General features: G+C 36.0%; 3 protein-coding genes across 4 annotated transcripts in view; all 3 read right to left on the bottom strand.

Moving 5' to 3' along the window:
- Positions 1-73: 73 nt before the first annotated feature.
- On the bottom strand, positions 74-2,297 carry LOC143349444 (uncharacterized). Its single transcript, XM_076780714.1, has 2 exons — positions 1,918-2,297; positions 74-1,803 (listed from the first exon to the last, which is right to left on the bottom strand). Exons 1-2 carry the CDS (start codon positions 2,080-2,082, stop codon positions 844-846), a joined length of 1,125 nt encoding a protein of 374 aa, XP_076636829.1. The 5' UTR covers positions 2,083-2,297; the 3' UTR covers positions 74-843.
- Positions 2,298-2,501: 204 nt separating this feature from the next.
- Hsl (hormone-sensitive lipase) lies at positions 2,502-7,792 on the bottom strand. 2 transcript variants are annotated; one of them, XM_076780447.1, is made up of 11 exons: positions 7,295-7,792; positions 6,096-6,530; positions 5,803-6,004; positions 5,361-5,574; positions 4,937-5,127; positions 4,498-4,780; positions 3,912-4,134; positions 3,656-3,840; positions 3,245-3,570; positions 3,053-3,178; positions 2,502-2,973 (listed from the first exon to the last, which is right to left on the bottom strand). In XM_076780447.1, exons 2-11 carry the CDS (start codon positions 6,452-6,454, stop codon positions 2,905-2,907), a joined length of 2,178 nt encoding a protein of 725 aa, XP_076636562.1. In that variant the 5' UTR covers positions 6,455-6,530; positions 7,295-7,792; the 3' UTR covers positions 2,502-2,904. The 2 variants fall into 2 exon arrangements, with proteins under 2 accessions (XP_076636562.1, XP_076636553.1); XM_076780438.1 differs by lacking the exon at positions 7,295-7,792 and adding an exon at positions 6,705-6,988.
- Positions 7,793-7,898: 106 nt separating this feature from the next.
- Positions 7,899-15,002, bottom strand: part of Appl (amyloid-beta-like protein) — a 62,231-nt gene continuing 55,127 nt past the window's right edge. Inside the window, exons 14-17 of the mRNA XM_076780483.1 lie at positions 14,839-14,999; positions 14,498-14,730; positions 14,259-14,405; positions 7,899-11,973 (exon numbers count right to left, since the gene is read on the bottom strand). Coding sequence (XP_076636598.1) covers positions 11,863-11,973; positions 14,259-14,405; positions 14,498-14,730; positions 14,839-14,999 — 652 coding nt within the window. The 3' untranslated portion in view covers positions 7,899-11,862. The remainder of the gene's footprint in view (positions 11,974-14,258; positions 14,406-14,497; positions 14,731-14,838; positions 15,000-15,002) is intronic.

The following is a 15,002-nucleotide window of genomic DNA, read 5'->3' as shown; positions in this document are numbered from 1 at the left end:
TATAACTTAATAAACCCTATAAAATGTTAATACATCCTCAAGACAAAGAAATGTAGTTTTATATTTATTAATAATTATCCATACTATTTTCTCTTTTATATAATTTAACTAGATCGATATCACTTTCGTAATATTTTATACCCAGCACCTTCTATGTTCATGTTATGATACAGTATATTTGTGTTCCGAAAATTAGAAAGCTGAGCTACGTATCTTAAAAAATAGTTTTAATCTTAGACATTTAATAAACGTGATACAACCATACTAAGCAGCATTTTAATTTCATTCCTTAATACTAAGTATAATACAATGAATCTTCAAATTACGCAGATTCGTAGATACGCGGTAATGTTCATATTTATATGAATGCACCGTCCTTCCACGAGAAGAAGGCACAATGTGCTTACATCCCCTCTCTTACTGCTGTCCGCTGATTGGCTGTCACCGATCTTCGTTACCGTTTTCGACCAATGCCTGTGAGTCAGCGGACTGCAACAGGAGTGGGGATGTAAAACACTGTGCCTTCTTCTCGTGGAAGAATGGTACATACATATAAGTATTAAGTAAAGTTTTTTTTTCATAATCACATTGTTTTGAAACGATATTAATCGATTACGCTTTCAAAATTAATCGCGATTAATGTTAGCCAATTACTGAAACTAATCACTTACGACTAAATTGCTTTCAACCGCAGATAATTATTTTCTAGACTTTTTAACCGAGATAGAAGATTACTATATTTGCCATTTGTAAAATTTTAGTTTCGAAGTTTCGGGAGTATAATAACCAATGTAATTTTGGATTTTGATCAAAAGCACGCGCCCTTTTTACCGGAGATTCATATTACGGACTACGGTCGAAAATATGTCGAAACTGCCGTTGAAGAAATTTATGCAGCGGCGATATTGCACTTTGAACTTCAGGAGACGATTCGTATCTAGATGTGGTGGATGCATTATAGTGCCTTAAAGATCTAAGAATCTTTTCATTTGACCATTTCAATCCTTTAGCTTTTCTGGCTCTAATTAAAGCAGTCAGCTGATCTTCTCCAGATTTGCCACTCAGGTGTTTAATAAACCTGGCATATTCTTTTCTGAGTTTGGAAAGTTGAGCTGCAAGCACAGCTTTTTGTTTTTTCAGCTTCATAACTTCATTCTTCAATTTATTCACATTATTGCCAATTCTGTTGCTCTGATTATTTTTTTTTAAATCAGAAGTTGAATATGAGATTTTTATTGGACTAAAAGAATGTTTGCCTGAAAAACTAAAATTTGTGCTTGCAGTGTTGAATAAAGACTTTAGAAAACAACTTTCAGAAGGAAACAAGGTAGATTCTCCTGCCAATAGATTATCACAAGTATTTTTCAATGTAGATGATTCCTGCAATGTATCACCATTTTTTGAAGTAGCTAATTCTATAGTCTTGTTTCTGTACATGGCAGGTATAAACTCCTCTTGTCTGGCATTATGTACAGGTAGCAACATCGTGTAATCGTGGTCTATTACCCTTAATTTCATAGGACAGGTCTGCTCATGATCGACTCTGCTACCCTTGAAAGGTCTGCCCCTTTTCCTCAAATTTGTATACTTTTGATTTTCTTTCTCATCTGTTCTCGCGGTTGCACGTGAAAACATTCTCTGAGATAGAAACGGGGAGGATGAATAACGGTGGTCGTGAATTAAATTTTCGCATAATGTGAAAGGCAATCTGTTTTTAGAACAGAAGCAAAACAATGTAGGAATTGCATCTTTCTTGAGTTGCCAGGCATCTCTGTTCTCCCACTGGTCGGGTGCAAAGTGGAACTGTAAACATATAAAATATACATAGCAATTAATCTAATTCTATGTGAAAATATTATTTCAAAATGCTTGCTTTCACACAAAGGTTAAGCTCATAGAGAAATCGTGTTCAATCACCTCGCAAACATAACTGTTCGCGCCAAATTTGTAATTCGGTCTGTTGATTTGGTATATCCATTTTGCTCGTAACTCGGCATTCTTTGGAATCTTTTTCAAAATTTTTGGAAAACAAACTCCACTCGCTGAACGATTTGGGCAATTCTCAGCGCAACACAATGTCATTTTGACACAATATTTCTGATTTAGGTTTTTAAGTATACTTGGAGAGCCTGTTATCAGATTTTAAATGATTGCTCGCCCGTCCACAGGAATAACTATAAATAATAGTATACGATACTGTTTCCTGGAGATTAGAGGACCTAAATTTCGAGAAACTTGGACGTTCTGCTCGCAGATGGCGGAGCAGTCTTATAAATAAATTTATTCAAAATTCGATAAATTCACGTTCTTAATTTCGTTAACCTCATTTACCAGACGGTATATTAAATCTAAAAAAACAAATTAAATAGTTGCGATTGAATTATAACGATTTAGGATCTCGCGCCAAACGCAGAGGAATGTAGGGGTTCACTTTCTTGAGTGCACGGATACCGTTGATGCGTATACGCAAAAGCGATTAATAAATAAATCGAAGACTTGAACTCTGGAACTCAATTATATTTTAAATGGTAAATAAATTATTATATTTTATAAGCACAATTATTTGTACATCTGATCTCTTTAAGGACTTGTTTACACTTAGCTTAATTAATATTTATTACAAAAAAAAAAAAAACGTCGCGTGTAAAAGAGAGTAACATCGTATACATAGTATAAAATATCAATTTGAAATATGCAATTAAATTCAACGAACTTTGTCGGTGACGCGATGGTTGACCAACTTTTAATAAAACTTTTCAAATATTGCACTTTATCGTAGTCGATTTTTACATAAAAAAAAATAATTATAAATAATATCTAAACAACAAAACAATAGTAAAGAAACTTTGTTGTTCCCACATATTAACATTTATGCTTTAATAAATATTTGCTCCATGAATATAATTATAATGCCAACAGCTCCTGTATTCTTTTGACACACAAATCCGAGCCTTCGCTAGCTTCCTTTGAAATCTGTAAATTGAAACCAAGAAATTCGATATAGCATGATACACTTTTATAATATTTATTTCGTTAAAAGTTTTCTCTTTACCGGTGATAAGTTAAGAAATCCGTGCGGTAAACCGGGTAATATATCAAGCGTGACTAATACATTAAGCAATCGAAGTTTTCTTGCAAACATGACGGAATCATCGAGACACGGATCAAGCTCCAATGTCTACAAAAAAAAGTTCAAGTATTCGATACTACGTATTATTCCGCGAATAAAAATTCAAGAATTTACCAGCATTTTAATGGGTGGTAATTGTGCTAAAACATTATCTGGTGCAAGGTAGGGACTCATAAACGGGTCCCTGGGCACTGTAAATGTAAATTCTTCCAAAGGACTTTTTAAATTATCTACGTCAAGTTCTCTGGACTCTCTGTGTCTTCCTCTAAGAGACCAACCAAAAAATGACCATGGTTTGCCATTCTCCGAGATATTATTGTCCGCGCTAACAGTGCCATTCCCCATGTATGCTGCTGCATTTGAACTGGAATTTCGATACAGTTCTAAAAATTTATTAATATACTCTTGAGATTTTCCTTCTTTCGCTGGATGCTCTATTCCTATAAATGTTAAACAATTTCATGAAGAATTAATCAGGATTAACTAGGTTGAAATCTGTACAGTTTGTCAGTATCTATTATTTACCATCAGCTTCTGTTAGGCTGACGGAATTCAACGTAGTATCGGATGGCAAGGATGCCAACTTATGCGCATCATTCGTTTCATCTCCGTTAGGACTCAGAGCTAATGCTATTAAATCGCTTTCGCTTACTTCCGCGAAAGATTCGGTATCCGATTTCGTACATTCTCCAACATCCTGTTCCTTTTCTCTAAAAATCCCATAACGCAAACATTGGTAATAAAACAGATAGGACTAAAGTGTAATAGCTGCAAAATTTACCTTGTAGACTTTTTGTTATCCGAATCTACGTATGCTTTTAAACAACGTAAAAGGAATCCCATTGGTAATAATGGGTCTGTAAGACAAAGTAACCGCGACGGCGACAGTACAAAATCGACAAGCACCGGCATATATGCCATAAATACGCCATCCGGTTTCCTGATATTCAGTTCTATGCATTTCAAAGTAACCCCCAAATTTAAATTGGCCCCAGCAGAATCACCTATTAAAAAAGGATTACATTTTGCAACATATATATTTTACTGTTGTCTGTGTGTGTAGGTGTGTGTGTTCGCGCGCATGCAAGACGAAAATCAAGAATACTAATTTGTCGATGGAGGCTTCGTTAAAAAGTTATTAACGTTTAAAATTCCGCCTGTAGAACCGCTATCGCGTGCACGCGGCTGAAACTTTAAACGTTAATAACTTTTTAACGAAGCATCAATCAAGAAATTGGTATTCTTGATTTTCGTCTTATTTTGGCCTCTAGAATCTCCCGTTAAAATTTTTCCCAGATGTGACCGAACACCCTGTATATGTATCACGAATACGACGAAAAAGGACAAAGCTATGTTTCACGTCTTACCAGCAAAAAGTATCTTTTGTATTGTACTCCCAAGCAAAGTACTTGCATGATTTAAAGCCCATGCGTACGCGTACAGCACTTCTTCTAGGGCACGGGGGAATGGAGCTTCAGGGGCTAGACTGTAATCTATGCTTAATATGGGTATACCAAGGTTTATAGCCCAGGTGCTTAAGTATGTTTCATGAGATAGCGATGTCTGCGCCACGAAACCGCCACCGTGACAATGAATTATCAGTTCGTTGGACAATCCAAACAGTTCTCCCCCTACTCCACCTGAACCAACCTGAGAAAAGCATATACTGCACAGGAGTGAAACCGATGTTTCGCAAAAACTTTTTACTTGATTAAAAGCAACGCGAAGACGGAAACAATGACTGAGAACGTGACTTGTACTGATTATCTAAAGTATCTAGTTTCTATAAATTTAACACTCCTTTACCATTCCCACACGACGTTTGGAACTTAATAATCTGACATGTATCGGCTTCTTTCCGATATGACTGTTTGGTATCGGAATCGACACTGTTGTCCCATCTAAGGCAGGAAGCGTCAGCTCTTCAGGTGGAATGGAGATTATTTGATTTATTGCCAGAGATGGTAATGCTATATTTGGTAGCCTGCGTGCTATATCTAACAGACGCGATTTACAATAATCAAAATAACGGTACAATGTTATTCTTAACCCCTTCCCATATTTTAACGAGTCTGACTCGTGGTGAAGATTTTGGCCCAAACATGGCTTACGAAGCAGTTTAGCATCAGTCTAGTATACCGTTTGGGCCCGAATTCTGTCGAGTTAAATGGCACGGGAAGGGGTTAACGATTAAGTATATTTGTTATTAATACGATTCGGAATATCTTACCAGTCTCGTTAAGAAACCAAAAGGCTTGACAAAACGATATATCGGCACGTCGAGATATGTCTACGATACGACGTGCCCTTACCTCGGGATCTATCATGTATTTAACAGAATTAGTGCATCGTGATAGCAATGTTCCGTTAGCGTAAAATGCTTCGCTAAATGTAGCCATACAAACCATGATAGTTTTCAAAATAGGTTTCAAGTTGTCGTGAAACTACAATCAATGAACTATATTAAAAATTGTTGGAAATTAGTTATGACAATATGCGCAGCGAGTCCTTGAGTTATGCAGATTCGTAAATACGCGGTTGTGTCCTCGCCATTGTAAATATTAAATAAACTTGTGTACCAAAAGTATATGATCTATATGTATAATTCGACGGGATAAGCTTTAAACCAATTTGCATAAATGGAGGACTTATTGTAAATTGTTTAATAGTACCTGAAATCCTAAACATCTTCCATAGAAACAATACTGATTAATAGTATCTACTTTATTTAAAATGTCATAGAGATTATGATCATTGCCTATAAAAAGAGACGGTTTTCCATCATTTATGTTCTCGCTCCACGAGAAAAGAGTCTGTAGGTGTCCCAGACAAGTGCATAAAGATGCTATCAATTGCGAACAAGCTTCTATTTCCCTAGAAATATTTGTATTTGTTAATACAAACGTATGCAATGTCGATCAAACGATTTAACGATCTATAGAGTAAATTAAACTATGATAATTACCTCATGTGATAACTTTTACGAAAAAATATTGAGTCCTTCTGGCAATATATTTGGTGACAAATTGCACGCGAGTGTATGATACATCTATCTATTAAGACTAGAAAACTTCTATATCCATTACCAGGCATTTCTACATCATAATCAAACATTGGAGCGATCCTAGTAACATCTTTATATAGCGGTTGTAATTGTTCTAAGTGATCCAATATTGCCATAAGCGCAGCCCTGATTCTAACACCATTTTCATCTTGGTGCGACATAAAGTACTCTGCATTAGCGTGACATAATTCTCGTAATGCTCCCCATTGAAGGGGCTCGTAATCTTCAAAAGGTCTGTCAAAGTCATCATTGAGAGACATCTGAGCTATATTTTGTTTAACCGTTTACTAATAAATTTTTAACTAATTATTTTACGATACAGGGCAATTATAGAATCTGTAACATCAATTTTCATATTATTGTATTATTAATTGAGAAAAACAAGCGTTTTTGGTATCTCAAAACAGACTGGCAATATGGATACTGTTTGTTGCTAATACACATGCTACGTATCATTCACAATAACCACTAAAATAAATGTGTTAGTAACTTGTAATTAACGTTAATTACCTTTAACATGCATGCTGCTATTTAATACGAATAAGGTTAACAAATTCGCGATATACAAATCACTTCCCAACGATTCATAACTGTTAATTTAGGCTACATTATGCTCGTTCGTAACAAATTTCCCGTACACATTACACACAGCATTGCACGTTACTTTTTAATTTGCATTTGACATTTCTTGCAGATCTATCGTGGTCGCCATATTGTTTTTCTGATCGATATCATTATCTTACTAACAATGCCACGCGTTATTTACAAATTAAATATTATCGACATTCGCATGGTTTCGAATAATGAACTACGTATATGGCTGCCGTCAAACGATTTGAAGTGTAGTTATATCAAGTAAAAATTTTGATCGTTCGGTTTTCAATAAACGGGAAATTCAACTGAAAATTAAAAATTTTCTAGTCGTTGCCAGTCAATTTTAACGGTTTAACGACCCAATGAAATCAATTTCTCGAATGCTTATAAACTCTTGTTTTTAATTGATAATAATATCAACTGCTAAAGATAATTATATTAATTAGAGGCAGTATGTACATTAATGGGTAAATTATTTGATTATCGATATCAGTAAAAATACTTACCAAATACGACTGCACTCCTATGGTTTATTATTTGCAGTGATCGTTAAATAAGTGGATCAAATTTAAATACAACGATTCGATGACATTACGTCATACTAACAAAAAAAATCGACAAATAATAATTACAGTCCAGTAATCGTTACTACTGCATAATCGGCAACTAGTCGCGTTAAACGAATTAATCGTAAAGATACAAGACAGATGTTTATTGCTGGCAAGAAGCAAGCTTTTTAAAAATTTTATCATCAACTATTTTGCATCTACGTACACATATTTTTTATTTCTGTCACGCGTAAACACCAAGTGTTAATGACTCATGAAAATACAAAGTAACGTTTTACGTGCAGCGTGTTCTCGTTGAAAATAAATTTCTCTTCGCGAATAGCTTTCCCTTTGCATTCCTTAGTTTACTTTTGAACGAGCACAAATTCCACTTTCATTTCCGTAAACAAAGCAAATAAAAAAAATATATGAAAATTCGTTCGAAGTAATGGTATTATTTATTAAAAAAAAAAAAAGTTGAAAATCGATTCGTTCACGATCGCGGCGCACAAACGAAACGTCTTGCCCGCCGCTGCAGACAGAAGTGACTGTAATGCAAGTGGACCTTTGTAATTTCTTTATTGATAAGTAAAATTACATATATCCACAAACACAATATACGTTCTTTCACGGAGTGTAATAATGCGATAAAATTTGTGAGTGGCGAGGAGAAATCCTTGTGATGGAGAAAGAGGGAGTCGGGGAATTCTTAGGTTTTTATCCTCCCGGTTTAGTAACTTGTCTACTCGTCGAAGAACGATCGCAGAAGCGTTCTATAGCAAACGTGTAGTTTCCGATCCTACGATTTAAAAACAACCGAAAGTCCGTTTAGCGTTTCCCCCCCCTCATCCCCCGATCCGAGCTGCGTTTCGATTTCCGACATTTTTTGTTTACCTCGATACCAGACGGCCATTTATGAAATGTCAATCTTTATCTAATTCAGACGCCGATTAATCCCAATCTGTCGTTTCGCATAAAGCCCGGGATCCTCGTTAGTAGAATCCGGCCGCTGATAAACGACTAACATTTAATACATATGACTAGACAATTGTGTCGTGATATCGGAAAGAACTTTGATTTGGCGCGAAACCGTTATTCATCGAACGGCGACGAGCACTGGGGCATAAGATCGAAAACTATATAAATTACAGCGCTGTATAGGCTTACATACACCAATGCCAGTATATTGCACATACAAATTGGGCTCTCTCGTAGTTTTTTTATTTTTTCTCGTCGGTGGCCTGTCGATCGACGCGCGTCGAAGACGCCCGCGATCGATCAGAGCCGATATTAAATTACCGAAAGAACTGCAAAAATAAAGTTTAGTTCCGTTATTATTTTCCCATATTCGCCGACATCTAAAAATCCGAACCGCTAAATGCAAAGGACGTATTTATTTTCATTTTTTGTTCCTTTCTTTCTTTTCCTCGCTTCTCGCGTGTCTTTTTTTTTTTTCTTTCTTTTTAAGCTAAGTTAATTACCTCGGTAAATGTTTATTACCTCTTTACAAAAATCAATTCTTAAACTTATACAAGGGGTATGGCTCGACGCAAATTCACAGCATCTTGAAGTCAAAGAACGAGACGCGCGCCAACGCACACCAAACGAAACCGACTAAGAACTGATATGCTTCGAAGAGGGGGGGCGTTTCATGTTAATACTGATACGACCATTTAGGTTGTAGCCGGGACGGTCGTCCGAAATACGCAACGTCTTCGATTTTGCTCGCGCGAGCCATGTGTTTCACATCGACGGTGCATCATGGGACGTTATATGCACTTCTGCGCGCGCGAATTTGTTTACCAGCGCCGAATCTCTCGGTGGATTGCGCAAGCTCGAAATTAAGTTGGCAATCGTTACGGGCGCCGTTCTCATCATATTCCTTTTTGACAAATATAGCGTATGATGAACAGCACAACCGCCACAAACGTAGGCCAATCGCTATGTCTGCTCGCGTGCTCTCTTTGTTTTTCTGTTTTTTTTTTCTTTTTTTTTTTTGTTTACTTTATACAATAGATAAAAACTAGACAAAAATTCGGAACGACAGCGCGCCCAAAGAAAGGGACAGCGTAATTTTCTTAGACGAGAAAGGCCCTCAACATCTGTGAATCCGTATCAAGTCAGATTTTATACGCGACGTGTTAATGTTTTCTCATTTCAACGACTATATGCTATAGGTACATAATGTATAGTTAATTTGATAGGTGTACATGTATATGTATATGTATATTGTTCATATATCACACACGCACACACACACGCGTACACGAACATATATATTTATATATAGATATTTATATTATCATTATTATTATTATTAACGCATTGATGCTATGCTTTTGTTGTATCCATAGACATATAGTTAATTGCTATCATTTTTTTTTTCTTCTTTTAATATATCTAAAATAATATTTTTAACACTCAGCGATGCGCGAATGTGTGTGCCTGTGCGTGTTCCATCGGCTCACTCCTTCCACCGGAGTTGCGTGAGACAAACAGTCTGTGTTTGCTAAACAGGAAGGCAGCTGCTTCACGTGCGCTTAGGAATCCAAGGATTATTGATTGTCCTCGGTTTGCGCATTCGCTTGATTTATTTTAGCAAAATTAGCATTAAACAAAGGGAACCTTATATAGGTAGTAGAGAGTACAACTTTCACAAACGATGAGCAAATCTTACGCGTAACCATAAGAATCGAAAGCATCTTAAGACCCGTTGTATCAACTTAATACTTGCGCGACTAAAATTGTTTGTAATTGTACATAAACGTATGGGTAAAACTGTTACAGAAATACCGTTGGTCGATATAAATGTACGCAGTCTAAAATGGAAATCGTGCAATATTCGTTTGAAACAAGTGAAAGCTGTGCTTTCCCACGCGACCCTGGCTAAAGTGCGGCCTATTATCTTCTGACCATATACAAATATATAAGCATTAAACGTGTAATATATTATCGTCATCATATATATAATTAATATCCTAAGATAGTTATTGTATGAACCATCTTTTTTTTTTTTCGATAAAAGAAAGTGAAACAATAAAACGAACGTTACGGGAAATTAAAAACGTTAAAGGATAAAATAGAAATGGACAGAAATGATTGCGTCAACAGTTCGCCACTTATTCGACCTAAATCGAAGGTGCTAATGCCACTCAAAAAAACTCCTGTTAACTGTTCCTCTTATTCGGCAGCCTCGGCGTGACCCTTTCGACACGTTCGCTTTTCTAAAACGAACGACGCTCGGCCGAGTCGAACAAAGCTACTGAATATTTTCCGTGCATACATTCGGACAGCACCTCGATAAGATAGTGGACTTTCGTATGGAATGATAAAATATCTTTGCCTCTTCGTTAAACTTTAGATACGTTCATGATTTTTTTTTTTTTCAATTTCTTAAGTATAAAGTTATATAATCTAAGTAGACGTTTAAGTACTGAAAAGGTCGCTGAAAAAATCAGGCAGTGGGAATCGAACGGAGATGAAAAACAGCTGCATCACGAAGGTGAACGTGCATCGACTGCCGTTCTGATATTTTAAGAGCGTTTTTTTTTTTTTTAGCATATACGTGCTCTCGCATAATGCTTAGTAATATTCGTTTCATATTTATTTATTTTTTATTTATTATTTTTTTTCTGCGTCGGATTATACCATTCTGCCGTCACCGTGCAAGCCCGCTACCGTCACTATCGTTTTTCTTATTTTTCACGTATTTATGTAAGCTGCGTAACCTTTATTGCCATTGACTATCTCCGAAAATATCAGAACTCAAAAATACAGCAAAGAGCGCCAACGGCACACAACACACAAACGAACGCGTCCGCTCGCGAGACGTACACCGTTTTTCTCACGAGACGCATTCGTTATTTTCTGTTGCCCGAAAACAACGAAATTCATTAACTGATCATAGTCCACAGCCTTCTGACCGAAGGGTATTATCGCGTAACCTTAGCGAGTAATGATTTTTTTTTTTTTCTTTTTTTTTTCTTCATTATTGTGAGCGCTCCTTCCTGCGTTTTTCTTCTTATTTTATTTTTGTTTTCAATAACATGTAATGACAACGAAACGAAAACAACGTGTATGAGATACTTCCGAAGACAATTTGCATGTTTTCCCATATGGCACATTGGCGTGTTGTTTCCCTTTCACATTGTCTCGTAGATTAATCACGATGGTACGCGAGTATCGTAGGTAAAAACTCGCATCAATTTCTATCTATCAGATGTAGTATGAACATTGCTTTATACATATCATAGAGCATAAAGTAATGGTTGTATTACGTCGTGAGCTATATAAAGAGACGTCGCATAATGATACTGTATTGCAATACCTATCTCCCTATGGACAGATTTTATTCCACGTATCACTAAGATGTAAATTTATATAAGTACCTTTGAATCTTCGGAAGAACCTCGAACCTGAAAGATATCTTACACTAACAAAATACTATGAGATTCTTGAAGAACATACGCGAGAACGGACAATTAAGACCAGTTTCAAATAAAACTCTGTAGACCGAGGTGATTCGATTATTCTTTGACCTCGAAGTATTTATATGTAGGATTTTCATATCCGTTAATTTGCATATTTGCAACGTGTCGCTCCTCCGGTGTAGCCGCTTGATCAACTTCGATGAAACCCTGTCGAAGTAAAAATACGATCGACGATTATTAACTTAAAAGGATTCATAAAATGTTGACTATACGCAGGGAGCTAGGAAAGTTTTGATGCTTTGATTCTATATTTATCACAATACTTCGGGAATATTCTTTGTCATATTTCATAAAAACTATTATCGAAATCCGGTACGAACAATAAATAATGGTATCGAAGTGATAAAACGACTATTCACACCAGCTTCGGATTAAAGTTTTTAAAGGTCCGGGACCGAGAAACGATTGCACGCTTTCTTGATAAGTGAAGCGGAAGATAATGGACTTTGTAAATATTTTTAAATGAAATAGAGCTATCTTTAAAAACAGCCATGCCCAAACATTGAACAAACTCTTTCAATATTTTAAGATTCGTCGAGAAAAACATTTCACTTTGCAATTACTTTTTAAAATGTAACCATTTTAATTTATTGGCGAAGCGATAGAAGTTATGACTGCAGATAATGCTATATAATTACCAATGACTCATCAAGCGTTCTTACTACAAGTCTCTATTTATGGACGCTTCGATTCGTCATTTGGGTCATATGTACACTCTTAAAATACATAATGATGATACAAAATGTCAAACTGAATCGTGGATTGTATGGATTTATGGTCCATGCTATACAGGGTGTTCGGCCACCCCTGGGAAACATTTTAATGGGGGATTCTAGAGGCCAAAATAAGACAAACATCAAGAATACCAACTTGTTGATGGAGACTTTGTTAAAAAGTTATTAACGTTTAAAGTTCCGCCAGTTCTGAATTTTTTTCTCGAAACTGGTTAAGATTTCGGGGGTATGTTTATTCACCAAAAATGATTGTAATTGACCCCCACAGCTAACAATATTTTTTTCAGAACGATTTGAAATCTTTTTTTTCCGTTGAAAAATTTCACACCTTCTCGAATTTTTTTCTGGAAAGTGGGTAGGATTTCAGAGGTATGTCTGTTGACCAAAAATGATTGTAATTGACCCCCGCAACCGAAAATAATTTTTTCAGAATTAATTAAAAATTTTTTTTTTCGTCGAAAAATTTAGGCACCTACCCTGTCGATTTTTCTTAAAAATTACTTTTTCATTTTTAGGAATTTTGTTTGACGCCCTACAGAAAAGTTGTCTAATACTTTTTTGTAGGTACCCATGAGCTCTACTTCAGAAAAAAGTTTCATTGAAATATATTCACAATTGTAGGAGTTATGGCTGTTTGAAAATTGGACCATTTTTATGGGGTTTTTCTCATTTTGCGGGGTCAAGGACCAACTTTTCGAATATTTTTGCGATTTGTACATATTCTCCATCAAAATACGCGTAGTTTGCTTTTTTAAACATTAAAATCGTCCAATCCGTTCAGAAGTTATGACGTTTTAAAGATTCGCATGAAAATTCGGGCAGACATTTCTGGCCAGAAATTATATTTTCGGTAAGGAATTTTTTTCTCGAAACTGAGTAGGATTTCGGGGGTATGTCTACTGACCAAAAATGCTTGCAATTGACCCCTGCAACTGAAAATAATTTTTCCAAGACGTTTCGAAAGTCTTTTTTTTCATCCAAAACTTTCAGCACTTACTCGAATTTTTTTCTCGAAAATGCGCAAGATTTCGATGGTATGTCTATTGACCAAAAATGATTGTAATTGATCCTCGCAACCGAAAATAATTTTTCCAGAACGATTAGAAATTTTTGAATTTAATTGTTAATAACTTTTTAACGAAGCCTCCATTAACAAATTGGTATTCTTGTAAATATGTATACAACTTATTAGCGAAGGAACCGCAGAACAATAAAATATTTATGATTAATGACAAGACAAACCACAAAATAGTTAAATTACATATTCGAAACATCTATAAATTAGAACAATATATAACATGGCAAACGTGTAAAACTATTTACGAATGCAAGTGTGAAACTACTTCTATTACATGGTTTGGTAAAAAAAAATACGTTGTCATTGTGAATTTGGTCCCAATACTAAGAACACTTGGTATAGAAAATCTAAAAAGGAATGGAAAAGAATTTCGGGAATAAGGTTTGCTTCGATCGATCGATAGTCGAATAGATAATCGAAGTGCTTGAATTGTTTTATAATTGAATGATTAAAATTGAAATAATGGCCAAAACAAATAGGGAGAAAATTGCTGTACCCTGTATAATAGCTTATTTCATACTGCTTCTATATAACGAATCTATTTCAAATTTTCTCGACCTGATAAATCGTATGCATCATAAAACTTTCCTAGTATCGTGTACATTTAGTTTTCACAATACCTGACTGTGGGGGCTTCTCGCACTGCGTCTTTTGAATACCGCTACGCCAACTACCGCAGCAGCCATAAGTGCAATTCCAGCAAACGCAAGTGTAAAATAGACGGATCGACTCTCTCTGTGATAGGCTTCCCTTCTCATGGAGTAACCCTACGAATATAGTAAGAACGATAGAGACATTCTCGAAAAATATTCATTCCGCGGAATCATTTTTCAACGTATCTTTCGACGATTATCCTTACCGGTTCGGAGTGAGAAATATCATGAGTCATGCTGTGAGCTGCTCTAACGAGTCCTTCACTGTGCATAGCGGCTACTGCCGACGGTTGTTCTGGTTGTTGTTGTTGTTGAGGCTCTTTGTTGTCGTTTATAGAGTCGTTTTCTTCCTGTTGCGCTTGCTCGGTACGTAATTCGCCGCGTTCCGCTTTACGTTGCTCCTTACGTGCCCTTTCAAGTTGCTTCTGATGCTCTTTTTCTAGAAATAAAATATTTCCTCCTTTTACCTCAAAGTTCGCCGTTCCCGTTCCGATCTATATATTACGCTACATAATATACCGTCGACGATATCGAATTTTCAAGTTACCTTGTTGTTTGCTGGTGACGTCAGCTTGATATTTGTCTAAAATAGCTGCTTCCGCTTCTCGTGTCATCGCTAGCAGCAGTCCAGGAGTCTCATCTTTGCTCCTGAGGGCCAAAACGTAATCATCCATAAGGCGGCCAATTTTTGCGCTTAAATCAGGATACCTA

Source organism: Colletes latitarsis, chromosome 2, assembly GCF_051014445.1.
Source record: "Colletes latitarsis isolate SP2378_abdomen chromosome 2, iyColLati1, whole genome shotgun sequence".
In the NCBI taxonomy this organism is placed as follows: Eukaryota; Metazoa; Arthropoda; class Insecta; order Hymenoptera; family Colletidae; genus Colletes; species Colletes latitarsis.
This window is presented reverse-complemented; position numbering and strand designations above follow the sequence as displayed.

Coding starts and splice junctions, on each gene's coding strand:
- Hsl (XM_076780447.1), bottom strand. CDS start 6,454: ATGTCTCTCAATGATGACTTTGACAGACCTTTTGAAGATTACGAGCCC. Junction 6,005..6,095: donor CGTAAAAGTTATCACATGAG/GTAATTATCATA, acceptor AAATATTTCTAG/GGAAATAGAAGCTTGTTCGC. Junction 5,575..5,802: donor GAAGATGTTTAGGATTTCAG/GTACTATTAAAC, acceptor CATTGATTGTAG/TTTCACGACAACTTGAAACC.
- LOC143349444 (XM_076780714.1), bottom strand. CDS start 2,082: ATGACATTGTGTTGCGCTGAGAATTGCCCAAATCGTTCAGCGAGTGGA. Junction 1,804..1,917: donor CGAACAGTTATGTTTGCGAG/GTGATTGAACAC, acceptor ATATGTTTACAG/TTCCACTTTGCACCCGACCA.